Source organism: Leucopleurus acutus (genome assembly GCF_964270905.1).
Source record: "Leucopleurus acutus genome assembly, chromosome: 13".
Taxonomy (NCBI): domain Eukaryota; kingdom Metazoa; phylum Chordata; class Mammalia; order Artiodactyla; family Delphinidae; genus Leucopleurus; species Leucopleurus acutus.
The window spans coordinates 57963878-57991745 of NC_139155.1; the positions used below are offsets into that span (position 1 = coordinate 57963878).

General features: G+C 51.2%; 1 protein-coding gene across 1 annotated transcript in view; it reads right to left on the reverse strand.

Annotated features, from left to right (window-relative positions):
- Positions 1–27868, reverse strand: part of L3MBTL4 (L3MBTL histone methyl-lysine binding protein 4) — a gene marked incomplete at both ends in the record, with an annotated part of 303064 nt that overhangs the window by 7392 nt on the left and 267804 nt on the right. The window contains 2 exons of the mRNA XM_082853718.1: positions 23–85; positions 7322–7491. Coding sequence (XP_082709844.1) covers positions 23–85; positions 7322–7491 — 233 coding nt within the window. The remainder of the gene's footprint in view (positions 1–22; positions 86–7321; positions 7492–27868) is intronic.

Consider the following 27868-nt stretch of genomic DNA (forward strand, 5'->3'; position numbering starts at 1 on the left):
ATGTAATTTTTCCGTTTCCTACCTCTTTCTTGAAGCACTTGGCATGCTCTTCGCAGTCCAGCAGAGACTGTACGAACTCAGCCACCTACAGCGCGAGATGAAAAGCCTGATTCAGAACATGCACCGGAAATAATACCTTGGGTTGTAGTCATTCAACATTTGAGTAAAATACACTTTGCATCCCTCAAACGCTTGGGATTTAAACAGTAGCTATCAAGCCCCAGTAGCATTCGCCAGCTCGGAAATGAGACCAGCTCCTACTATCTTTTCTGGCCTCATTTCCAGGCTGACCTACATAGGGTTACAGTCACCATGGTGCCAATAACAGCCTCCATCTGTGTGGAGCCCTGGCATCTTAGAACCTTCCATCGTCTGACCCTCCTGTCCAGCCTGGGGGTCAGGGAGGGCAGGAGGCAGTGGCCTGTGCACAGCAGTGATGACAGGCACCGTCTGCCTTTCCAGACCTGGGCCGTCCCGTCTCCCATACCCGAGTCTCCAGGGCCTCCCCCAGCCTCTGGCCAACAATGGGTACTCGGACCTCCCTGCGGAGGGAATTCCCACAAAAATGATGAGGAAGCTGAAGCCCAAAGAGGTTTAATAACTTCCTCAAGGCCACACGTGGCCAGTGGGTGCCCCGGGGCAGCCCTTCTCCACCCTGGACATGCACTGGGACCACCTGGAGAGCTTTAAACACGATGATCTCAGGCCCAGCTCATGCTGCAGAGATTCCGAATCAGTCAAGCTGGATCCGGTGGAGGGCTGGGCACGGATTCGATTCCCGGGTTGGTTCTAATGTGCACTCAGGGCCAAGGCCCTCCCCACCCCCCGCCCCAGCGCTGGGGGTGGGAGGTGCTGAAGGTGAAACCCTGACGTGGGGTCACAGGGAACAGCTGGGGGCGGAGACAACATGCTCAAGGGCAGGTTTCCTGCCCAGTGTGACTCCAACGCTGGGCCTGATCCTTCTTCGCTGTGGGGCTGCCCTGCGAACCGCAGGGTGTTTGGCGACATCCCCGCTAGGTGCCGGGAGCAGCCCCAGCGCGCACGATTGTGACAACGAAAAACGAGTCAGGGTGCTGGTGACACCGCCTGGTAGGAGCCACCGCGCTGAAGGAGGGCTCTTCTGGGATGGCTGTCACAGGAGGGGGCCGCGGGTCACAGTAGGGGAAGTGAACATAGAAAAGTGGCTCTAGGAATTAGCTAAAGACACACACTGGTGCCTCTCAATCACTGGCTCCCCTGGGGAAGCCATGCCAGCACCAGGGCCCCCGGATGCCCGGCCCCCGGGGACAGGGACGCGCCCCACAGACAGTCTCTCGTAAACACACGCTCCAGGAACTTCTGTTCTCAAAACAGGGCTGAGTGTTGCTCTGATGGTTTTCAGAGGTTAAAATGTCCTTTTCTGGGCAAACAAATACAAATTTTAAAAAAAGGATCACGTTCCCTCTTCTTAATATTGTGAGCCAAGAAAGCACTGTCCGTGTCAGAGGTAGATTGGATTTTAAGTGGGGATAAATAACGTGCTACACCAAAGAGTACACAGGGCTGCGCTGCGGGGCAGGTCCTCGCTGTCTTCCTCGGACAGTTTCGTTACCACGTGTCTGAAATTCTGTCTTTTTGGAAAGAGATGCTGATTCTATTCGACCTGCCTTTTTCCAAAGTAAAGAACAAGTTCCATGCAATCTACTGAGGCAGACCCTTCTGGCCCGGATCGTGATTTGGTATCATTATTCAGTACTGCCAGTCCCGAGAATAAATTCTATTTGAGCTTCAGTAGAAGGCCCTTGCCTCGCTGTAAAGTGGTGAATTTCACTAGACCGCAGAGCAGTAACGGAAGGGTTCCCTCTCATGTTCCCCTTCAGCACGTGCTTCCTTCTTCACGTCGTGGTCAATGCGGAGAAGCGTTCACACGGTTCCATGAGTCCACAGAGGAGGAAGCTGCCGCCCCGTCCTTTGCCTCCACCCAGGACAGCTGTGTGGACTTGGCTGCTTTCCTCAGGTGATGGCGGCCCTGCTGGAGCCCAGGGTGGCCGGCCTTGGCCTTGGCCTTGGCGGGGGCAGCATACCTGGTTCCCCAAGTTCTTGGGAGCGCAGTGTCCACAGCAGACACCCCAGTTTTGTTTTGGAAGGACTCGGAGTAAATTAGTTCCAGGGATGACACAGCAGTTTGGAAAGACTAAGAAATGAAACTGTGCAGGCTCTGAGCTGAGCCCTTTACTCCACCCAACTTCCTTCCCAGGCAACCTCCTTTTCCTGGCATCCTCGTGCAGCCCAGCAGGCCTGCTTCCTTCAGTGCAGCTGCTGCTTCCTTAAATCTCTCCCGATGCCGACGTTCCCATCTTGCTGAGCCAGCGCCAGGTGCCTGACTGTCCTGGCTTCGGGTCCACTGGGGACCATGTTTCCAGCCCGGGTCTCATTTCTTATCAGTGGAATTTGTTAGTTGCCCTTTTTCAGGGCCCGATTGTATAAGGCTGCTATGCTTAGGTAACATTATCCTGAATTTTTCAAAACACTCCCTCCTGGGCAAAGATTGCTTGGAAAGCGACCACCATCTTTTAGATCTAATGGACATTTAGGGAGCCCTTGGATAAGGCCAGGGCGATCTATATGTGCTGCTTTAAAAGGCATTTTTGAATGTAAGAAATAGAAGTACCCACATGGGCACCAAGCATCCCCGAGTTGCACCCGCGGCTGTAATGTGCGTACGTGTCGCATCTGGCCTGCGTGTGCCCACGGACGCCTGGCAGGAGGGGCTGCAGAAAATTCGTCTCCCAATTCATCCACTCACTCGCACATTTGTCACACACCTGCTCTGGTGTACTTGCTATAAAGATGTAAAAAGATATAAAAATAATTTAGTCCCTACTCTTAGATGCTTGTACCCTTCTATAGAACACTTCCATGACCAGAGTAAGAAATACGCTCCCCAGGGACCACAGCTCGAGTGTGTGCACACTCACGCATTCCTAACGAAGGTTTCACAAAACAGTAACCTCTACTACAATGATGTACTTGCATCTGGTCTCGTCTCTCCTTTTGGAACCACTAAACTAACTTCACAGCCTGCCGGTGCTCTGAAAGAAATCGCTCTGGCAGAAACACCACAGAAACAGCGAAGGAGTTAAAAGCCAGCCCCCACCTCCGGGCAACGTGACAAAGGTCCGTCAGGTAACACAACTCAGAGCGGAGGTCTCCTCCCAGCCAGGACGGCTGACAAGAGGGACTGTCGTTGTGCTGCATCTCCTGCCAGGGACACTCACCCGCCTTAAGTGTCCCTGGATGGCACTTAGCACAGGGACCCACAAGTCATTTTCCACACGCCCTGGCCCTGGCCCCTGAGCTCCCGTTCCTGCCCGGTGGGAACAAAGCACAAAGGCACAGCCCGCCCTGCTCACCCTAACTGCCTTCTCACGTCCTCACGACCCGACTCGCCGCTCTTAATGCAGCAGCTGGAGCAGACACAGTGGCCCCTGTGGCTGGTAGTCGCTGGGATCCCCCCTAGGGAGCCCCCTTATTTTCAACGATACAAACGCATCACAACGCCCACACTGTGACCACTCAAAGTTTCTTCTCGAGGACCAGTTTTTGTGCCAGGAAATGTGCTACAGAATGTGGGAATACAGAGAGAAATTTAGGATGTGGTCCTCGTCCTCAAGGGCATCTAATTAGGGAGCTATCAAGACAAAGGTACAGCAACGTTAGGGAGTAACCCCGACTGTTTTCTCTGGGATGCGTCCCGTGGGCAGCCACGGTCAACGAAGTGCTCCAGGCAGCCAGCCTCCCCGATGGCTGCTTCAGTTTTAATCTAGAAAATGTCGAAGGTCACCTTCGGCAGTAAAAGGCTGGGATCCCGTGTGTACCCATCACAGAGAACTCAGAACTGTGATCGCAGCTTCCTGATCAGCCTCCGTGGCCTCTTCGGTCCTCCCCGCCCCCTAGTGAGTCTCTTCCTTCTGAGGCCCGCCCCATCCTAACGATGGACCAGCTACTTCCCTTTAATCACCCTCCAAACTTCATTTTGTTCAGTGTCAGACTTGAAACTGGTCAGATCAGAGGCCCCACCCCCGACTTTCCTATTTATTCCCTAATGTTCCTAAATAGTGATCCCTGCTCCTTTGGGGTGATGCCCCACCCCACCCCCCAAGAAGTTAATAAAAGCTGTGGCCCTCTTCTTATGGGGAAAAACACACATTTTGTACACAGTTTTCCCCAATCCCCTGAAGCCCAACCCCACAGCCCTAGCCGGGAACCCTGTGACATGGGACGCTCACTTCCAGCCTCCCCCCAACTTCTCTCCCTTCCTCCTGCACTTCCGCCGTGGACCCACCGGCCTCCATCCCTGGCCGTGCGCTCTGGGGATCGTGCCTGGTGAAGCCATGTCTCGTGTACCCTGAGGGGACCCTAACTCAGAAGGTCCCAGAATAAATTCATCATCTTATCCCTTGGCCCCCAAACTGGATCCTGTCCCCGGAGTTCCGTTTTCTGACAGCACCACTCCTTTTCCATTCCTTCCGATGAAGTGTGTGGGCCTTGTAGTTCTCACACATCATTATCCTAATTAAGTACCAAACTGCGTAGCGCTGAGAGTATAAATGGAACCACGCTGGCTCATTTCACCTCCTCGTCTTGTGCCTCATCTATTTCCTGTGCTGTGGCTTCGTCTGCTGAGCCCGGGTGGCTCTGGACAGTGGCGCCCAGCCCGGCCCCTTCTTACTCTCACCCTCCTTGCTGGCCTGTGCTGTTTTCATCTCCCTGAAGCACCAGCTTCACAACATGACTTTCTGCCTTAGAACCTAAGAACCTGGTATTGCCTGACTGGTGCACCTGGCCCATCTCCCGCCTGCCGCAGGCCGCCTTCCCCAAGCCCCAGTGGGCAGTGTGCTTGGGGTCGGCTCCGGACCTGGCTCTGACCGTGTGGCCTTAAGAGTTTCCTTAGTCTCCGGTGCCTCCACTTCCCTGTCTGTAAAATGGGCAAAATAAGCGTGCGTGCCTCACTATCACTACATCAACACTGCTCACTACCATCATAATGTCATTAAGGGACACCTGTGTGTCTGTCATCCTTGCACGTGTCACACTCACCCCCACTCCTATAGTTTTCCTCCCCCGCATGGCGTCCCGTCTTTTCTCTGCTTGGACTGATTGCACTTTTGTTTCAAAATCCAGCTCAGATGCCCTTGCCATTCACTCAACAAACACTTACTGGGTGATCTAGTGCCAGGCGCAGTGAGCAGCTCTCAGGACACAGGCCAAGTGCGTAAGGTCTCCGCTCATGTGCTGAGGTTCAGGGTCAGCAGAGTGAGCATCTGAGGTGCAGCCTCAGAGACTCTCAGAGGAAACGGGGGCCCTGAGGGACGTGGGAGCAGCCTGAGGGCTCCTGCAGGAGGAGAGCCTGCTCTGGGCAGGGCTGGGCAGTGACTGTGCACATGCGACAACAGTACACGGGGACTAGGGAGGCGCAGGACGTGGGGCCCAAGGTCAGGGGCGGGCGGACAGCCAGGCAGGTCCTGCGGGCTCGTCTGGGGACCAGGATGCGGTGCAGCGCTCGCCCTGCTGTGCCCACTCCCTCTCCGTCGGGATGCAGTCGCTCTGCACATGTGGGGCTGGGCTGGACGTCTGAGCAGGACAGTGACACACCAGGGGCCAGGAGCACAGGAAGAAGAGGAGAGAGGGGCCACTGTCATCTAACTTAAACGGCGCAGAACCTCAGATGAATGGCTTGAAGGTCAAAAGAGAGAGAGACTGCCCTTGAACCCTGGGTTGTTATTTCAAGGGCAAAACCAGCAGTGCTTTGATTACAGCTGTAAGGCCAGCAGGTCCGGGGAAGGGTCCAGGGAGCCAGACGGAACCCCCGCCAAAGTGGCTGATGCAACCGACACCTAACATTGCCACACCACTCAGCCCTGGTCTTCCCACTCCCCGAGGGGCGGAACCAACGGCTCTGAGGCTGATGCAACCGACACCTGACATTGCCACAACACCCGAGAGATTACCAAAAAAGGGCTGCTTCACACAGCAAGCACCTCCCCTGCGTGCACCCCTATAAATTCTGTTCGCGCCCACACCCGGGCGCGACTTCTCTGGCCCCTTTCTCTCGAACCAGTGAACCTCGCCCGGGAGCGTTCCCAAATAAAGTTTGTTTAAGCTCTCCTCCGTCTTTGGTGCCCTTCCTTACAACAGCCACAATAGGTTTTAATTCAGTCGGCTTTGTAAACTGGTAAAAGTTCACAGATGGGCAGGCGCAGACCATGAATACTCTCTAGGGAGCACGGTCCCATTTAGTCACCCCCCCAAACAACCCCGCAGCACCTGGCATGTCCAGTCACCTCTCTGTCCTGCGGGACCCACAGGGCCTCGGAAGGAGAGGGACCAGGCGGGCAGGCAGGGTGTGCTGGGCCCCGTCCACGCCGAGGGTGCCAGGTGGGGGGAACCCACCAGGCACACTCTGTGCGCTGCCTGGGAGGAGGGGCGGAGGCCCCCCGGACCTCTGACCTCTGCAGGGCCTTAGTCGCTGCTCCTTTTCTGGGGCTGGAAAGGAAGCTCCTGAGCGAGATGGAGTCCAGGTGACTTGACTGCTGGACATGCTCAGTGAGTATCCGTGACTAGTTTAACTGCAGCTCTACTCTGTCTTGTCAAAAGAGTGACCCAGGCTTTTCTTTCATTAAAAAAAAAAAAAAAAACAACTTAAGGCCTGATGAGTGAGAACAATACCTTCATCGAAAGGAATATCAGAGTGTGTTGCTTTAAGTATGAAGCGTTTCCACAGCATCACAGGAAGCAACAGCACTTACCTGATTCTTACGTAAAACCAACGTTGTAAGGTGTGTTTCTATTACAATCAAATCCACTTTCCCCTCTGTTCGGCATCTTATGCAACGCTGTGACCTAATTTATCCATAAACCTGAGGTTGACCTGATCCCCCGTGTCCGCGGATGGACACACGGCAGCGCGGTGCTGCCTGGGCATGAGAATATGGGAGCCCGGGGCCTCGGGGGCACCAAGCAGAGGGAGCCCCTTGGGCACAGAGCATGCGGGGTGGGGGGCATCGCCCGGGGCTGCCAGGACACAGGCATGGAGGCCCACACGTTCGTGTTTCCTCAGAGCAAACCTGCGATGCGGTGCTGGAGGCCTAAATCAGCACCCCACCCCGGGGGGCAGGCAGTGGAGACGGCGCTGGGAGAAGGCTGGGGAGGGCAGGGCCCCACTAAGGGGCTTCCCGAACGTCCTGAGCGTCAGCCTGCTTTCCCCTCAAGCGTGGATCTGGAATTTGGCACACGTGGACTCAGCACCTAAGAGAAACCCCGGCCCCGGGCAGCCGCTCACCTCATCCACCGTCCACCGGGCCACCTTGCCAGCCTGCACGTCGGCCACGCCGGGGAGCAGCTTGAGGTGCTGTTTGCGGCCCAGGGGAAGGTCCCGGAAAGGCTGGGCGGACGAGGACGACATGAAGACCGACTGGTGCAGGGCCTGCTGCGTCCGCGCGGCCAAGTGCTCTGTAAGACAGGCAGGTGGGTGAGGGGGGCAGCATCTTGGTGGCCCCTCCCCGCCGAGGGCCCGAGTCACACCCCCTGGAACCCTGGACGAACCTTGGACCAATGGCATCACTGCCCAGGAGGCCCTCCCCAGCACAGCGACACCGCTGCTCTATTTCAAAACCACAGTCAGGAGAAACAGGAGTTATGAAGGCCCGAGAATGTGGCCGTTTGCTAAGCAGGATCGAATCATCTCTGTGACCCACTGATGCCAGAGAGGAGCCGGCCTGTCACTGCACCGGCCTCTCTCTCCCTGAGTGCAGAGTCAGAGCAGGCCCAGAGCCCCGCTGGACATGGCTCTAAGTGGATGGGCACCCCGGCCACCAGGGATGTGCCCGCCCACGAAGCCCGGTTCCCCTCTGGAAGCCGCTGCCTGCGTCACAATGGGCCCAGGTCCACATCTGGCTTCAAGGGTCCCCTGGGGGACACCGTGTGTGGAATGCAGCTCAGGATCCCAGGAGAACCTAGGTGGCAGCTGCTACTGCTGGTCTCTGCAGGGCACGCTGGCCTTGCCGGGCTTGGGGAAGAGGCTGCAGCTGAGAGCTGGGTGCCCCCACCCCGCCCAAGCCCTCCTAACTGGGCCCTCCCTCGAGAGCAAAGCTCTGAGTGGCCAGGGTCCTAAGATTCCCAGGGCATTGGCCGGTGTCTCCAAGGAGTCAGGTCCACTTCCGCCCATGCTCCTCCCCAGCCTTTCTGAACTAGCTTTCCACCTTCACGAGGGACTTTAATCTTCTGTCATATCCTGACATTTAGATGGAGCCATGGATCTCAATTCCCTCATTATTCTGCTTTGAATGTACAAATGGATAAGGACAAAACCACTACCGGGATTCTAGAGAAAATTCATGCCTTTGTAACGACATCTTTTAAGACACTTTCAACACACATTAGCCGAATAAAGCTGTTGATATTTTAAGACTTTGAAAGGAAAGAACACAAAAGGAAATGTTCTACGCCCTCTAAAAGTCTACCTTGCCTAATGCAAATGGCAGGGTAAGTAAGCAGTAGCTATGTAATTTAAAGTCTATTATGAAGGCTTGTGTTTTACTGACCATGTCTGAAGAGCTATTATGCAAGTATTTCCATCGCAAATTAACTAACAGTTGTTAGTAGGTGAGGCTGTCCTGCACTTTGCACATTCACATAATCGCCTACTGGTGAGTGACCAGAGAGGTTCTAAAGTACAAGGGAGCCTGTCCATCTCTGCCCGACTGCTGAGCACAGACATCCTGCATCTTTACCCACGTGTGCAGTCCACACAGATAAACAGACGGAAAAATTGCGGCCTTCTCCCAAATGCTTCTGCTCCAGTTGCAGGCAGCAGCAAATTCATCTCTAAATGCGGACTGTCCGACACTGACCTTTTTAGTATGTAAATAGGTTATGTCCTCTGTGTAGTTCAGCCAGCAGCACGTAAGGCTGAAACTTCACATCTTCTTCACAAAGCCAGTAGGTTTACAGATGTGAATGTTCCCTAATGAAGGTGTCAGGTTGGACAGGAGCAGGTACAAAACAAGCCCTGGAAACCCAGGGAGGAAGCGTCACAGAGCATCTGCAGCTCCGGCCACGCGGAATCGCCAGGCTCTCCATGGAAGCCAGGAGTTAGAGCTCTGTGCTTAGGGATTAAGACCTGAGCCAAAGCCGGGCTTTATTCTGGAAAAGTGCCGCATCCATCAGTTGGTTGCTTTTGCTGAAATGGCATGGGCTTAAAAGACATATCACATATGTGTCCCAAACCCATGCCCTAGATAACCGATCATGTGTAGTTTCTGAAACATACAGGACTCTGAAAAGCCACGAGGAATCAGTCTTATGTTTGGGAGGCACGAAGATGTCTAGTGATGGTGACTGCGTTCCTGTGTGTGATTCACAAATAAAGGCTGAAGGCCTCCGAAATGCAAAAAAACCCCCGTGCTCCCAAGCAAGGGAATTTCCCACATGGTAATTTCGGAAGCAGATTGCCTGAGCGCTGAGGCAGCCACTTGGAAATGAACCCAACATGCGGTTGGCAGCTCCACTGAACGGCACTGGGTTCCTCCGTCTACTGCTGCCCACGGCTCTGGCCCCGTAGGACGGGGACTCAGTTCTAGTAGCAAGATGGCCTTCTCTGTGTATAGTATCATGTCATCTGCAAACAGTGACAGCTTTACTTCTCCTTTTCCGATTTGGATTCCTTTTATTTCCTTTTCTTCTCTGATTGCTGTGGCTAAAACTTCCAAAACTATGTTGAACAAGAGTGGTGAGAGTGGGCAACCTTGTCTTGTTCCTGATCTTAGTGGAAATACGTTCAGTTTTTCACCATTGAGGACGATGTTGGCTGTGGGTTTGTCATATATGGCCTTTATTATGTTGAGGAAAGTTCCCTCTATGCCTACTTTCTGGAGAGTTTTTATCATAAATGGGTGTTGAATTTTGTTGAAAGCTTTCTCTGCACCTATCGAGATGATCATATGGTTTTTCTCCTTCAACTTGATAATATGGTGTATCACGTTGATTGATTTGCATATAGTGAAGGATCCTTGCATTCCTGGAAAAAACCCCACTTGATCATGGTGTATGATCCTTTCAATGTGCTGTTGGATTCTGTTTGCTAGTATTTTGTTGAGGATTTTTGCATCTATGTTCATCAGTGATATTGGCCTGTAGTTTTCTTTCTTTGTGACATCCGGGAAGAGATAGGGGAACATATGTATATGTATAACTGATTCACTTTGTTATAAAGCAGAAAGTAACACACCATTGTAAAGCAATTATACCCCAATAAAGATGTTAAAAAAAAAAAAAAAAGATGGCCCTGAGGTCGCCACCCAAGGCAGGGAGGGAGCCGGCTGGGTGCCCTGCACTTGCGCTCAGGAGGCTTTATGCTCTCAGTGGCTTTGGAATTCGTTCTTTGTCCCCATTAAGTCAATCTATTTGTTTGGAGGGAGGTGGAGGCTGGATTTCCGGAAGGCTGAGCAGAGCTTGGTGGGGATCAGGCTCTGGATGCCAGAGTGCCCCCGCTACCGGCTGGGTGAGATCCCCTCCTGGGGGAGGGCTCTTGCCTGTGTGCCGGCAGCCCCAGTTTGGGGGAGCCCCTCCAAAACTACTCACATGCTGACCACGGATAACATTTTTACTACTCTCAGCTTTACAGCGTGAGTCGGAAAGCCGGGAAGTTGAGTTTTCCTGCTCTAAAAGACGTGAGTTAGGTTAGGGAGGGAGGCCCTGAGCAGGGAGCTTGCAATAACCAGCTGCCATCGCTACGACACGACACACGACTGCAGGTGACAATACCTACAGCGCAGAGCTGGTGGGAGGGGACGACAATGTGCCTTCAGTGACAGGTGCCGCTCTAAGCTCCTGAGGTCAGGCAGACACTCTATGCACGGAAGTGGCTTTATTCAAAATCAACACAAGGCAAGACGAATTCTCCATAGTAACACGAGAGAGGGGAGGCATTGTGGAGTGTTTCGTGGTGGTTGTTTTGCCTTCCTTGTACCATTTCCTGGGTCTGATTTCTTCCGGAGCTGAGGATTTGGGGTGGATACTCAGTCTACCTGGGAGAGGACGGTGACAACAGGGGAAGGGCCGATCCCCGCCAGCTTGCCCGGGTATGAATCCTGGTCCCATGCAGCTGCTGAGTGACCTTGGATGAGATGCTTAACTCTTCTGTATCAACGTTTTCCATCTTTAAAACGGGGTAGTTGCAGTACTCACACTTCACTGAGTTCTTGGGATTAGAACGGCTCCCAGCACATAAATGTTCAGTGCACGTCAGACATTACACTACAGCCATCCCCCCTTCTCTGTGGGGTAGATGTTCCAAGAACCCCAGTGGATGCCTGAAACCCAGGATACTACCAAACTCTCTATATACTATGTTTTTCCCCTGTACATACATACCTATGATAAAGGTTAATTTATAAATTAGGCACAGTAAGAGATTAACAACAATAACTGATAGTAAAATACAATTATAAAAATATACTGTAATAGAAGTTTTGTAAATGCAATCCCTCTCAAAATACCATATTGTACAAATTTAGTGCCTTTCCCATCTTAACCAAGCACTTACTATGCACTGTGGGTATAACTTTTGCAGTTTGAGGTGCGACAGCAAAACTAGCACAAATTTCTTTTCTTTCTTCACAATTTCATGGAGAGAAAATTCGTTCTTACCAGAGATCTTAGCAACCTCAGCATACGATCTTTTTTCTTTCCTTACTAAGTTGAGAACATTAACCTTTTCACTTAAAGGAAGCACTTTATGATTTCTCTTTAGCACATCCAATTGCCAGCATCACTATCTTGTGCTTTGGGGCCACTGTTAAGTAAAGTAAGGGTCACTTGAACACAAGCACTTCGATAACACGATAGTAGATCCATAAGTGAGACTGATACTAAGTGGCCAAAGGGTGGGACAAAGGGATGATTCTCGTCCCCAGTGGGAGCAGGATGGTGGGAGATTTCAACACCCTACTCAGAAGAGCACCCAATTAAAAACGTATGAATTGTTTCTTTCTGGAATTTTCCATTTAATATTTTTGGACCACAGTCGACCACAGGTAACTGAAACCATGGATAGCAAAAACACGGCTGAGGAGGGACCACTGTACCGTTACAAGATACAGAGATACTCTAAGTTGTGACGACAGTGAAGGTGGGGACTTAGATTTCCAAAGCCATTGTGGCTGGATGTGCCTAAAACCTATGGAAGCTGAAATTCAGACTGAAACTCAGGATCCTCAGGGCCACATTCAGATCTCACACCCAAGTGGCCCTGGAATGACACTGCAGGGGTCACCAAAGTCATCTGTGGAGTCCTGGTGCGCATGGATCCCCTGGCCAAGGCCGACGGAAGGCGGGCATCTGTCTCCCAGGCAAACCGGTGCCCACGTGTGGCAGCAGATCATCCTGCGAACACGCGCTCAGCCTGCCAGCTCTGAAATTATGTGGCTCTTGACAGACTTTAGAATGTGGGGTGATCTGCATTATTTTAAATTCTGTGCATAAAATTAGACTTTTGAAAATATCCACTGAAAATTTTGCATACATTTTTTTTTATCGAATATGAACACACCGATTTTAGCTTTCTACCGAGCCCAGCATGGCTCACGTCACTACATCGTTGTAAATAAATTAACGCTCGTGCGCCTGTGATGAAGGTATTACTGTATTCTCATAAAATCAAAAGGCTCAGATTATTCTATCCTGAGGCACTCCGAATAAACACAGCCTTCTAGATTAGGAAAGGATGCCCACCAAGAAGAGAGGGCAGAAAGGTTCTCCTAACTGGGTAACATACATACATCTCACCCACCGGGCCCAGCTTCCAGCTCTGTGTGCAGCGGGATTCTTTCTGGGCGTTTCCCAGTTGTGTTTCCTCACTGCAGCAGTGCCTCCTACCCAGCTCCCCAAGAAAATTCAGCCTGCAGCAGCAGCCCGACCACTGGAGGTCTTAGCAGTTTACTTAATCAAAATGCCTTTTGCATCAGAAAATGAAATGTATGTGTAATCCTGGCTTTGCCCCTAACACTAATGTGTGAGTGACAATAAACAAGGATATGCCTACACATAAGATAGATGTATTTCCCCTTCCAAAAAACAGCATGGAATGCTTGTCACCTCGGTGGTTTGCCATTTGTAGAACAGTTTGGTTGGAAGAATTTTTGTGCTATTTTTCTCTCCCTGGGTGTTTTTTTTTTTGGGTTTTATGCCTTAAAAAATATAATGAAGTGTTTAATGACTTCAGTCAAGGTGCTCTGAGATCTGCAGCACTCTCAGATGCCCATGGCCAGCATGGTCAACTCTGTGTCCAGCTGCAGGATCTAGGGAGGCCCCGACTAGAGCATCAAGACTTGGCCGGGGGTCTGAGTCCATCCAGCAGCCCTCGGAAAGGAGTGAATAAATAGTTCCATCTCCCAAAGCGCTACGTCATTACCTTTCTTGCAGATGCAGTAACTCGCCTGGAGTCCAGCTGACTCCTTGATGACACAGGCCTCCGTGGTGAGTGCTATTATCTGCCCTTGAACAGAAGACCCCAGCCCATGCAGGCTGTCTTCTGCAAGTCCATGCACAGCTGGATGGGCCAGCTCTGGATGGCATGTGACTGACTCAGGGGCGGCTTTTGGGGTGAAAGGACCTAACAGACCCATGGCCTGGTGTACAGCACAGGGCGCTTCCAGATTCCAGACCTAAAAAGGTCTTTAGAGACTAAAGGATTTTAATTCACCTGAAAATAACATGAAAGCGGGTCCCTGAGCTCTTCGCTAACCCTCTCTTCGTCCTTCCGTCCTTCTCACTTCTGCTCTACCCGCTGGAGGAGAAAAACCCTTTATGGAAATGCTCTTTAAAAACACGGCTGTTTCTTCACAAAGGCTCACACAACAAAACTGAAGCAAGTGAGTCAAAATTGGTAACCAGAGGCTGCATGGCTGGGCCTTGAGTTATTTTTAATCCCACTAAAAACAGGGGCTATTTCACAAGCACCCTCTTCAGTGAAAGGGGCAGGAAGTCCACCGTGCTCTCCATTCCAAAGAGGAGGGAGTAAAACATAAAATGGCGATGGGTCCCAACATCCAATTCCATGATGCCTGTCGCCTGCTGTTTAGTCTGGGACAGCCGCTGGCTTTCATCAGTTTACCCGGCACCGACTGAGCATCTGCTCCCTTTGCGGTGGGCGCGCTACTCCCGTGGTGACTTCCGCCGCAGAAGCAGGGAGAGTCAGGCCCTGCACTTGGCAATGCCTCTTCTCTCCACGATCACCGAGTTTCAAGGTCTTTGTAGTTACCATGCTTAGAGCCTTCATGCCTGGGCTGCATCATCTTCTCTTAATTTTGATGGCATTGGACTCAGACCCTCCTCTTTTCCATTTGTTCCCCGAAACAAAAGTGAGAAACAAGAGGAGCCCAACACGATCGGCGAGACAACTTTCTGGGCCTTCGTGGGAACAGCTCCTGAATCACAGGTGGGACGAAGTGCCCTGGATGGTCTACACCTGCACACTGTTCCCTCCCCCACAGGCCACCTGCAGCCACCTGAGTGGTGGGTGGTGCACGCCGAGAGGTGCTGGCGGTGTAAACTCCATCCTGGATTTTGATGACTTAGTACAAAAAGACAGACTGTAAAATACCTCCTTAATAGTTTCTCACATCTTGATTCACATGTTGAAACGATACTTTGGATATATTCAGTTAAATCGTCATTACAGTTTTCCAGGTGGTCACGGAGAGGCCTGGGCTCCTTGGAAGCCCCACCTTTTGGGCTTTACCACCGGGGACCTGTGCTCAGAATCCACTGACCTTCCTCTTCGGCCAGGCCCCCTCTTTCAGTGAAAAGCAGGGACCTGCTCTCGTCCACCCACCGCAGGCCGCCCTCCCCCGGGTGCCCCTCTCAGCCACCCTTACAGGCAGCATCCGGCTCACACCCTGCCTTTGGCCCCCTGTCACCCAGGGGCTCCCGTGGTCCCCCCTCAGCACCACCCAGCTGTGTCCACCCTGTGCTAGACACGGCGTCTCCAGTTCTCCCCCAGCTCGTCTGTCCCTCCTCCCTGGCCCCATCCGGGGATCTTAAGCCTCCTCCTCCCACCTTCGGGGGCCGCCTCAGGGCGCCTCTGCCGCCCGCCGGCACCTGCTGGCCCAGGCTCCATCCACACAGGTGCCTCCTGAGGTGTGTGCTGCCAGACACAGCCGCATCCCGACAGAACAAGTCACTGAACAAGCAAGGCACACTTCGCAGAGCAGGGCCCAGCCCTCCCCGCAGGACGGGATCTAGTGTTCCTGCTTCTGGGCCCAAGGGCGGGCTTTTAGCTTCTTCTTTTGGTCCTCTGTAGCAAGCACTCTTTTAAGGGGTCTTGAATCCCAGGAGTCAGTCTATCGGTTCCCAGTCCCAGAGGCTCAGGGCTCCCTGGCACGAGGCCCTCAGGCCTCTCCCCTGTGCACAGCCCTCTCCCAGCCCGTTGGGGGATGAGCCCTGCCTCCTCAGGGTGCCTCCCATAGGATCCCCACCTTGCTGCCCTCTATGGAAATCGTCTGTTTGCTCTGCAGCTCCGTGAGTGGAGCATCAGTTCAAGGGCAGTCATTTGCAATGCAGCCTCACATCCCCACGGGGTGACGCAGACCTGACACGTGGTACCCAGCAGCACAGGTGCCTGCCACCTGATAGGGCTGTTGGACCATCTAAGGAATTTTACTGCAGAGACAAGTAATGCAGTGGCAAATGCTAACTTAGTCTGTGCCAGTAAACAATGAGTTTCCTGTGGGCTTTCATTTGCCAAGTACACTCCTTACTGAAAAGGCTGGGAATTGTTTGTGATTCGGACTCTTACTCCTTAATTTGGTATGCGAGAAGCAGATATTCCCTGGTTTCATTTTAACAAAAATGCAGCAAAATCCATGTTAACTTTTGTTGTGTTAGTCATACAACAAAAGACTTCAGGGCAGCATGTTTTTTGATGGCTAAAGGGCGACCTTTTAGTTTAATATCTGCTTCACACAGCTCGAGACATCATTAATTAAGTTCTTTTGACTGAATACTACATCCCAATCACCCAATATGTCTTTTCTTTTTTTTTTCAATCCTCTGCAAGACTGTTTTCCTTCACTTGCAAAGGTGAGACCAGAATTGAATGAACACTAGTATCAACTTGACCGAGAACTGGAGCTGCTCTTCTCAAAGCCAGCCTCCCCTTCCTGGGACCTCCCTGCCTCTTCCGCGGGTAGTTACCAAAGAACGAGCCCTGTTGGGTTGGAGTTACAAATGGGAGGCCCCTGCCATCTTTACATATGTAAAGAAAACACTACTGTGCATGAAGAAACTTTAACTCCAGCAGTGGATGGTAGCACATCCTTGAGGCAAATGGATTTGGAAGCGAAGCCCCCCGAGCTGAGGGCAGCGGGTGGTCCCTGCTCCTAGGCTGGCAGCACAGTGCAACCAGGGCCAAAGCCCAGGCCGGTCTGCCAGCTGTGCTCTTATCACTTGGAGGCTGGGAGGGCAGTGAACTGACACAAGCACAAACCTTAAAACATTACACGGCCGGCCGACCTCTGGGGGGCAGATGCCTGGTGCTATTTCTCTAGCTCACCAGCACGGCACCTGATCCATAGAAGGTGCTCCGCAGGTGTTTGTTGACAAGTGACAAGGCAGGTATAGGTCGTGGGAAGGGGCAGAAGAACAGACCCTCCTGCCTGATGGGAAGCTGAAGTGCCCACCATGGACGTGCCACGAGTGACCCTCTGCCGGACCTGCCTCCTTGTTCTCTGTCCTGCCCTCTTCCCAGCTGCCGGTCGCACTGTCAAAGCAAAGGTTCTGTGGGTCCTCAACCTGATCAGAGAATCCCCAGGTCAGATCCGGAGAGAGGATTCCTCGGTTTCCTAGGCTCGCGGTGACGCCCCACGTGCCCGGGGCACAGCTCCGTGCCTGCCGTCCAGGAACACTCAGTCAGAATGACCAACGGCACACACGGGATGCAGCCGGGGTTCCAGGACCATGGGCTCCAGACTTGGGGCCAGCTGGGGACCAAGGGGACAAGCTTTTACTCTTTTCTTAAAAAATAAATGTCTTTATTTTTGGCTGCATTGGGCCTTCGTGGCTGCATGTGAGCTTTCTCTAGTTGTGGCAAGCAGGGGCTACTCTTGGTTGTGGTGCAAGGGCTTCTCATTGCAGTGGCTTCTCTTGTTGTGAAGCATGGGCTCCAGGTACCCGGGCTTCGGTAGTTGTAGCACGCGGGCTCAGTAGTTGTGGCTTGTGGGTTCTAGAGCGCAGGTTCAGTAGTTGTGGTGCATGGGCTTAGTTGCTCCGCGGCATGTGGGATCTTCCTGGACCAGGGCTCAAACCCGTGTCCCCTGCATTGGCAGGCGGATTCTTAACCACTGCGCCACCAGGGAAGCCCAACAAGCTTTTACTCTTGATTTTATTTACCCCACGTGACTTCACGGGGGCGGTGCGATGAGCCCTCTTTTACAGATAATGCAACAGTCTCAGACCCAATCAATAACTTGGCAAAAGTGATTCCGACGCAGGGCTGGGAAACTCGGTTCTAAGCCATTCAAAGGCTATTCTTTTCAGTCTTCTATCTTCTCTCCCTAAACATCCCTTGAATCCCTCGATGTCAATATGCACAGATGACATATATGACCTCTTTTCCAATTTATTAGCATTCAAGAAAGTGGAAAGCTTTTACTATTCACAGGTTGTGTGTGTGTGTGTGTGTGTGTGTGTGTGTGTACGTGTGTGTGTTTTAGGAAAACAGGAAAGGAAAAAAACCCTCCAACCATGTAAGCGGCAGGAACAAGCACCTGGCAACTACGAGGCAGAGAGATAATGAAGGAATCTGATTGGCCACGACACTCTGCATTCCAATCTTCTTCTGCAAAGTGGGAGCCCTGCCAGTGGAGACCTCCACCCCCCACCGGAGCAGACCTGTGCAGGCTTCCCCCCTCCCCCAACAGCTGCCACCCTGCCCTCACATGTGTGTCCCACGTGCCTGAACAGCTGGCCTTGAGCCATCTCTTCTCCTCATTTTGTCCTGCGTGCTGAGCTGATTTTCCAACCCCCCCCCCCCGCCCCCCCGAGCTGCAGGCACAGTCAGAGGCTGTTTTTGATGATAACTCAGCACAGGAGGCAAGCAGGGCCTCTGCCGCCTGAAATTCACATCCTTCCATTAGAATTCCCTGTGGAAGCCTGGGACCAGAACAACCCACAGAACCAGTCAGGAACTGGGCTGCACGGGGTCCGCAGGGGCCCGAACACGCCAGGCACACAGCCCGTCACGTGCTTTGAGAAAGTACAGATTGAAAACTATGCTCTCTGCTGCTGGAAAACCTAGCCAGGATAATCAAAGCTCAGAAAAGTACGTTTATGATCCTACTGCCTTTACAGTATACATTTGACTTAGATGCTAATTTTACACATTCCTAATATCTGGCAGAAATGACAGTCTATCTGTAATTTCCAGTTTTAAAAAGTGCAAGAGATTGGATCAAATCTCTGGCATCTATCACGTGCCTGTGTAGAGAGGTCGGAATGTGATGGGATAAGAGGTAGTATGATTTTTCCTGGAATGACTTAATTGACTCTTGTTTTCCATTTATGTGATTATATCAAAAGGTACACAATTTGGAAGTTATATATTTTACACGTATCAGTAAAAGTACCTACTAGGCAAGTGTCTCCAGGAAACTTCTAAGTAACTATTCCAAAGCTATCATATCAGACGTTCCAGCAACAACCAAGGGGCACCTGAGGACGTGGGCTGGGCTGCATCACCTCGGCAGGCAGATGGCAGTCTCCCCGGGTCGCTTACCTCAGCGCACGGACAGACATAAGAAACAATGACGGGTCTGTTAGGGGAGCCCTGACTTGCGCATCTGAGAGGCAGACAGTCTGTTGTAAATGGAGCCTCAGCTCCCACATGAAGGGGACTCTGTGACGACAGGGTAAGCCCCCTTCTCAAGTAAACGACACCGCTTTTCGGCTCTGCAGGAGTGACTGCCTTCGGGATCAGGGATCTTGTCGGAAAGGCTACCTTCCACTGAACACCCTGTGGAAGTCACGAGAATGAGACTGTGTCTGAAGGATTGAAAGCGGTGGATTGTTCGGTCACAGGATTACCCATCACTGGTAATGAATTATGGGAGTAAGGTCGTTACCAACCAAATCCGTCTCTTAATGATCCACTATAAAAGGCAAGATGCCAAGATCTGTGTGTTTATGTGGGTGGGTGCGGATTTAAAGGCACAGCAGCATTAGGGATGAAGAGAGCCGGTGTGTGGAGAAGACCCGCTCAGGTGAGCTGTCAGCACGCCCTCAAAGCCCTGCTCTTGTGACGCGTAACATTTAGAAACATTCTGCAGCGCCTCTAATAAACCATCTGCAAGAGAAGACACGGGGAACAAGATGGAATGCTGACAGAGGACAAACGGCAGTGATGGAAAATGTGCCTGAAATAAATGAAAAACAGCATGTTTCTGAGGCCAGACGACCCCTCCTGCTTCCTACGTCACCTGTGCGCGTTCAGAGAAGGAGCCCTCCCTCCTGGCCCAGGTCTCCTTATGGCCAGCGTCCCCACCCCAGACACTCCTCCATCACGTGGTCAGGCTGCGCTGCGGCAAAGGTCTATTCTAACCTGGGCAGCGAGATCTGTTAAACTCTGTTTAAGGCCGTGTACCTCTACTAGGACACACCCGTGTCACACTCTGGGGGATGCAGGGATAAATCATTGTGGCAACAAGTCTGCGGGATGAAAGTACCGCTGAACCCCATCACTGAGCTCCACCTTCTTCTAGAACGGCGCCCACCTCAGATCCATTGCTGCCACTTTAATAAAACCCCCCAAATGGCTGCACGTCAGCCATTCTCATGGCCTCCTCTCTTCAGGGGTTCCCACCGAGTCATTCAAAGTGGAAGGTGATGACGGTTGAATGCAAGTCCAAAGACAATGTTAAACACACTTCACCGTGTAACCGTAACAACACCAGACGTTCCCCACATAACTATTTGGGGAAAATGCCATTCTATTTCAGACTCTGAACAGGAAGGGGAGAATTCCAGGGAACCCTTTCCCACTCCTTATCTCTGCATGTTATTCTTTCAAAGGTTGGCTATTGTTGCTTATGCTTCCGTGCGTTTCTCGGTGAGAAAATTAATTAATAAGCTAAAATAATTTGCACTGAGTGAATCTGAACCTTGTTTCTAAATTATTTTTGGACTTTGGTTTTCCTGAATCATGGGTAATGATCTAAGTGTCCTTAGGAGAGTTTCTTCTCAGAAGAAAAAATTTTACAGGTGTAGATCAGTGGCCCAAATCATATTGGTAAATTCTAGGTGGGGAAAAGGAAAACTGCTGGTTGGGCCTCAAATGATGCTGCCTTAATGACTAGGAAAATAGAATTCGCAACTTTTCCTTTCTGGGAGCTCCAGATAACAGCGCCGCAGGGAGGAGAAACAATGTGACGAAAGCTTTTACCTGCCGGCTGCAACTAAGCAGCCCATTTATAAACTGCTCTGAAGTTTAAGTAGAAAGCTCTTACCTACTCTAAATTCAAATGACAGAGCTGGGCAGACGGGTGAAGACACAAAGGAGGAACACAGCTGGGAAGGAAACACATAATGGACTGAACCGAAGGCAATAACCTGACAGGCGATACGGGGCTCAGTGGAGACCAGAAGACGAATTCAGTTAAGGCCGAGCTGTGACAGACCTGGGGCGGAGACAACCTCGTGGGTAACGAGCGGCCGATCAAATACTAGGTGAGACGCTCAGCTCGCCCTGCCCCCAACTGCTAAAACCCAGTCCTCTTCCCCTCTGCCTCCCCAAGCTGACCCCACCCCACAAGGCCCAGCCCTCAGGCAGCAGTAAGCGCCAGGCACTTTTTAAGCCACAAAGAGGAAGTGGCGTTTGCCTAACCTGCTAGAAAGCGGACTCGCAGCTGGGCTGTCTGGCCTCCTGGCCTCCCTTGACCTCGACGTTACTCTGCCTTATGAAGGGACCGATGGGTATTTAAGTTATGCAGGAATATTATCAACACATAAGCAAAGGCCGGTCTGGAGATGAAGGTTTAGTAAGAATCCATGAGGAGGAATTATTTACCTGCCTGGGATATAGGAGTTAGGCCTTGAGGTGTGACACCTATGGGGTCAAGTCTAGAGCACAGGAGAACAGGGTAGAGGACACAGAACAGAGTGGATTTGGAGTAAGGGGTTTGCGGGGGGCGGGAGGGGCGCGGCGCATTACACACGCACCCCAGGAGACAGGCTAACTCAAGGGACGGATTCTGTGGTCGGGGTCGGGGGATGGATGCCGCGGAGTGTCCACGTGACTGAGTGTGCGCACCGTCCAGAGGGCCAGCGGCGGCCAGGGGGCCAACACGCCGTCTTGGCTTCGGTCTGGCAAGTAAGAGTGACCTGGGCAGAGAGCAGCCAATTCACAGAAGTGGAGTTGGTGGCGCAGCTGGGGCCCCAGAGAACAAAGTAAGAGTCTGAAGGAGATGCAGCCTTTGATCTGCTCCACTCCAACTATGGACCAGTAAAGGCACATGAATGCGAACACCTTTCACCGGAGATCCCTCCCCGGTCAGAAGTGCAGCTCCTATGCCGTGGTGGTTGAGCTCCACACGGCCTAGGGAGGTGCTGGGGGTCCAGATCTGTCCCCAGTCCCAGGGCCAGCAAAGCACACAGGGGAGGATCAAAGCTGGCCCCTGACTCTCAGCCACCTCACCACTCTTCCCATCAGCCTCATGTTGTTTTCTCAACTCTACAAGGTTGATGTGTCTGTGCTCGCCTGCAGCATCACAAATGAGGCGACCTTTAATAAACATTCCCTGGGAGCCTCTCGTGGGAGTTTGCATCTCCCCTCTTCATCTCTGGTGACTGTAAGGTTTTTCTTTTCTTTTTTTCCTTCTCTAAACTTTACAAGGTGCTCTTAAGGAAAGATTTCAAAATAGGCACTGTTGGGCTTCCCTGGTGGTGCAGTGGTTGAGAGTCCGCCTGCCGATGCAGGGGACATGGGTTCGTGCCCCGGTCCGGGAAGATCCCACATGCTGCGGAGCGGCTGGGCCCGTGAGCCATGGCCGCTGAGCCTGTGCGTCCGGAGCCTGTGCTCCGCAGCGGGAGAGGCCACAGCAGTGAGAGGCCCGAGTACCGCAAAAAAAAAAAAAAAAAAAAAAAAAGGCACTGTTAAATTCTGCTAAGAGTAAAACTCTAACAGTTCTGAGCCAAAGAGTGCCTGTCCTCCGTCGGGAGCTGCCTGCAGTTGTGACCGGGCTGCTGTGACGCGGGGACAGAGCCGTGGACTCGGCAACAGGCTGCCCTGTGCACTCGCCGTGGGCACCTTGTCTAGACGTGTGACTTCCAGAGCCTCAGATTTCTCCACTGGCAAATGGTGTGAGTTAGTAACAACACAGGATTGTTAAGCGAATTACATGGCTTGGATGGGGTAGCACTATGTGAATGATAGGAATGACCCCTTCTTTTTGTTTTCAACCCTCCCTTCCAGCCAGAGAGCAGGTGACTCCCAGGTGAAAGAGCAGATGGGCATCTCCTTTCGTGAGTGGGCAGGGCAGCCCCTCTGTTTCTGGGGCCTTCGCTGAGGCCTGAGTCTGGCTGGCTGTCGGGCTTCAGGTGCCACGCCTTGGGGGCCCTTGTAGGGAAACCGCCTCAGTGGGGTGGGGAAGGGTCTGAGCGGCCCGCACGCTGCTCCCTTCTTTCTGGCTTTCTTGCCGTCTCCAGGGAGAGACGAGGACTCTGCAGAGGGAGCGAAGGATACTCTCAAATGGGCTTCTTTCTCCAAAGCAGAATGAAAGTGAAGCCTTAAGGAATTCACATAAATCTTAACATCTCTCCACTGCCCTCCATCAGTCCAGCCCTGGCTGCTGACACCCCGCTCCCAGGAGTGTGGGAATGTCACCGTCGGAAGCACACTGCTGCTTCGCTACACGGATGGGCCAGGCAGGAGGGGCTGTATGTCAGTTCCTGCTGTGAGTGTCCAGTGGGGTGTCCGCGCACAGTGGGCAGCACAGACGAGCCAGACTGAGACCCCAGCCTCATCCTGGCATTAGTTCCCCCTCCCCCTCCCTCTTTAACGATGATCACAGTAAATGACAGTATTTGATATACATCTCTCTGTATCTCCGCCACGCTGACTGCCTTTCGATAAAAGCTCATAAAACAAATCAGAAATGACCAAAAGTAGGTTAGGGGAAAGGTGAGAAATAACAACTCTGAAATAATTCTAAACGAGTGTATGATTTTAGCCAAGTGAGCTGATAAACTAGGCCATTCAAATATATTACACCAATATTTTCTCCAGCAAGAGACTGCTTGTTGGATTTGCATTCAGTTTCACTTTAGGACTTAATTCCTGGTTTAAAAAAAAAAAAAAAAAAAAACGGGAGGGGAATTTTCCATTAGCTGTATTTTACTTAGACCCAGAACCAAAGCCTGGCCAAGGCGTCTTACAATATATAATCAAGCATAATTACATTCAAATATTAAACCACCATCAGCTATTAGAAATAATGAAATTTCTTGCATGCAGTCATCGCATGAATTGCTCTGGCGATTGTCAGACTCCCTCATCAAGAGAATCTGCCTGAAGTTGCAGGGATTTCACTGGCCAGAGTGTTGCAGGCCATCAGCAAATCTGTGGACTGGGGCGGGGTGGGAGAGCTTCCATCAACGCTGCAGCATGAGAGGAAGTTCTCTCTCTAATGACATCCTTGGATGAACACGTCTGTGGCATAAACAGCTGAATTCCAACAGTAATAAACATTAGTCTAAAGTAATTAACGTACTGGTAGAATTTTAGGCTATGTGATAATAGACAATGCAATAAAAGCAATTCTACGACTGTCAGAGGGGCCCTGTATGATGTATTCACAGTGCTTGCTGATATCCTCCAAATTTTTGTTTTTGTAATAGAGAATTTAAATTATATTTAGCTCAAGCGGGCATTTCAATTTAAATCCTAAAAAAAAAAAAAAATCGAGTTTCTCTAAAGCATTTTAAAGCAGTCTTGCTCATAGTACTTATTTGCTTGGCCAACTCTTCGTATAGATAAGAAAAGTGAATGGCAGGCCATTAGACAACACATCCAATACTCTGGAATTACCCACGTCCAGGGTAATGAGGCGTCAGTGGAAATCCTGTCGATTTACGTGTGTGTGTGCGTATGTATGTATGCATAGATTTTTTTCCTTCACTTTGGCATATTCCACTTCTTTGGGCAAGTTATGTGGATGCGCTAGCTTCGTGGTTCTCAAGCCAGATTAGAATCACCTGTGGAGACTTTTAAATCTGGTGATGCCCGAACCAATTAAGTCGGACTTTCTGGGGCTGCCGACGGGGAGTGGGCAGTGGCGCTTTTACAAATTCCTGTCACCAGGGCTGAGAATCGCTAGCCTAGGGCCATATCTCCACCCTCACCACCCGTCCCGCTCTCTTCTCTCCTCCTGTCTGCACGGAGACCCCGAAGGGAACTATAAAGGCGCACACTCCCGGAGGCAGGGTCAGCTCTGGTGCCTCCAACTCCTGCCTGGGTTCTCAGGCTGCACAGTCTGGGGGGCCGAGCAGGCCTAGCAAAGGGGCCCGCGAGGTGGGGGGCCGGGTGGACCGGTGAGCACGCCCCCAACTTGCAGGAGGGGACCCCCCAGGGCCAGCCTGTTGGCCATCAGGAAGGTGAGCCCAGGGCTGCCCGATTTTCAAGAGAAGGCAGGAGTCTGGGTTTTCATGTGAAAACCTCTTGGTTTTTAAACGCTTGCAACGAATTAAACATTTATGAAAACTCTGTGCTGGCCACACAAGCACCTGCGCGGCCAAGCCTACAAATACCAATTTACAATGTGTGAGCGAGCAGAAATACCCTGGCTGCAAGGACAACTGGATAGATATCTGCAGAAGGAAACATGAGCAATGTCTGGAAAGTTGTCATTGTTTGAACAGTAGAGATAAATCTGCATTTGCTTATTTGTAATTTAGTGGTGCTCTCCGGCACCAAAGAGTGTAACTTATATTAACAAGCCCTCAAAAAGACTCTGTTACACGAAGGACAATTTAAACCCATAGGTTTACAACCACTGTAAAGCAAGCCTACAAGCAACGCAAGCAACACACCCACCCAACTTGACTGTCGGAGAGCCTCAGGACAGAGCTTCTCACGCGGCCGTGTGATGCGGCTCTCGTGGGCGTCTGGCTACTGCAGAATGGGTGGCGGGGAGCTGAGATTCTATCGTTACTACAAGCTCTCTGGTGATGCTCGTGTGACAGATCTCAGGACCAGACTTCGAGAAGCAAAGCCTTAAAGGTCACGTAGGCTGGTTATAACCCCAGGACCCTTCCAAACAATACGACTGATTCTCCCTGAAGGCCTGGCACCCATTAGGAGCTCAATAAGTACTTGCCAAGCGATGGAGCAAACGAAATTAACTTGGAGTATCCCCAGTGCAGGGCAAGCAAAGTGCTGGGCGGACGCCGCTGGAGGTGGGGACAGGACGAGGGGACGAGGCAGCAGAGGGGTCTCGCCCTCCGGCTGGGGAAGAGGCACGACCACAGGGCAGCGGCAGTGAGGTCGGCTTGCGGTTTCTAACTGGGAGCTGTCAGAGGTACCCCCAGAAGACACAGTGAGTCTCAGGTTGAGGCCTCTGAGAGTCGCCCGGAGGGGTTTGGCTTTGTCCCTTTGGCCGTGGGGAGCCAGGAGCGGCTTTTAAGCAGGGACGTAAGGTGATCAGATGAGGATTTTAAGAAGATCATCATGATAGTGATGTGATGGAGGGCTGCTGGGAGGAGACCCCCAAGGGTTCTTGTTTAGAAACTAAGTTCAGGATGGTGGGAAGGTTATGTGTACTGCCGGCTGCTGGGCCTTCAAATGTCCATTCCCGCTACAGAAAATAAACCTCCTAAGATGGCAATGGCCTTATAACTCTGGTCTCGCTTAAGTGCCTAGTTACAGATGCCTGAGAATCTTTTACCCAAAGGAATCTGTGTCTCTTTGCAAGGAATAAGCCCGATGAAAACAATGATACAGAAAGAAGGCGATCTCTGGTTGTTATTAATTCACATGGGGGCCTTCAGGAAACAGTGAAATCAGCTTGTAGAAGAGAACGCACCTGACAGTTAGCAAAGCTGAACAACTTCACCTCCAAACAAATGACATTTAGTCACAAGCCCAGAATGATCTCTTTCCCTACGAAAAAGGGCTGCTGCTACGAAAGTGAGCATGTCCTAATCCCTACATCCTGTCATTATTAATTCTGCTTATGTGCATGGATAGGAATTTATCACATTTGTTAAATAAATAGGAACTGAAGTAGGGCCATGAACAATACAAGCCAGAGCCCTTTCCTGTAACAGGACAGAGACCTTGCACAGAAGCCCAGCATTTCAGAGGGAGAAGGAGCTGAACCAACATTTCCCTGCAGTGGAGGCCCTGTAACATGATCCCTGTGCTTTCCGTGGTGGAATAAAGGACCCCTGCCTGTTCTCCCATAGCAGTGCGTACTTCTCCCACAGCAATTATTTTATTTTGCTCAAAGCGTACGGTTGCGGAAAGAGCAAGCATGGATTTTAGAGTCAGACAGATCTGGGTTCCAATCCCAGCTATTCCGGAGTCAAGCTGTGTGACCTTGGGCACATTACTTTACCTCTCTGGACCTCACATTTCCTCCTCATAAAGCGTCACCTCATCTGAGATAGACATCAGTTCAACCTAAGAGTAATTACACATTCCAAGCCCTGAAAGTCCCGTAGATACCTTGAGAATCCATTTCAGTCTTCAGTATGTTTCACTTTTTTTTTGTTCAATGAAGGAAGGTGGGCTGCCCTTCCGTCCCAGGGTCCCGGTGGTCCCTTCACATGATAAGAGCAGCAACGGGTGGTTGGGGAGATTAAACGAGATACATGTGTAAAATACATGGCACCTAGGGTTAAATACATAATATTTTCTTTCTCCCTAATTTACTCATTGATGTCCCTACCTCTGACCTCATCTCAGCATTTGTCCATACCGAGTGTGAAGCTGAGAGCACAGTGAGCAGGTCAGGTGGCCACCGTGACTGAAAGTTCTGGGAAAGGTGGCTCCTGGGCCTTGTGGCCTTGTTCTGTATCCTGAGTGCACGTCAGAGGTGTTTGAGGGTTCCTATGATGCACGAGAACGACTCGTTGATGGTCCTGTTTCCACACGGCATTGTTCCCATATAAGCCTCTCACTGGTGACTTCCAGCTCCCCAAGGAATTCTTTCCAAATGGAATGAATGTTCTAGGTAAATGTGGGGACAAGCCCAGCCTGGGGCGATGGGCCAGGTGGCAGGTCTCCAAGAAATAACCAACAAAGGTTAGAACATTTCACTCAGTTTGAAAGAAAATATGCCCACTGTCGAGGGCAGCGAAAGGACAGTACAGCCTTTGGTATTTCAGCCTTTATTTCCAAACTATTTTTTCCCCACATTTTAGTGATGGGCTGTAACCTGGACAAACTCTTTTTAAGCACATTGATGTTTCTGTCTGTTTGTCTTTTCTATTTTCTTAAGATTAGGCATAATCAGCGATGTTAATTTATACCAAATGAACTTAGCCATTTGTGGCTCACCAAAGAAAATAGTTCCACCGAGAGATCCTTCAAACAAAAATCTTACAAAATTATGCATTATAATAATAGTCATCATTTATACAACGTCTGTAGCTAGTTTAATCTGTGTAGTAAAAATTATGAAAAAGTGGAATTGTGATTATAGCTATTATTTCTACAAGGACACAACCTGAATAAAAACTGTTTTTTCCCCAACAGTTTTATTCAGACAGCACAAGAATGGAATTTGCAACAATTCAAAAAACTTACATATACTTCTAACTGAATAAAGTTTTTATTGGG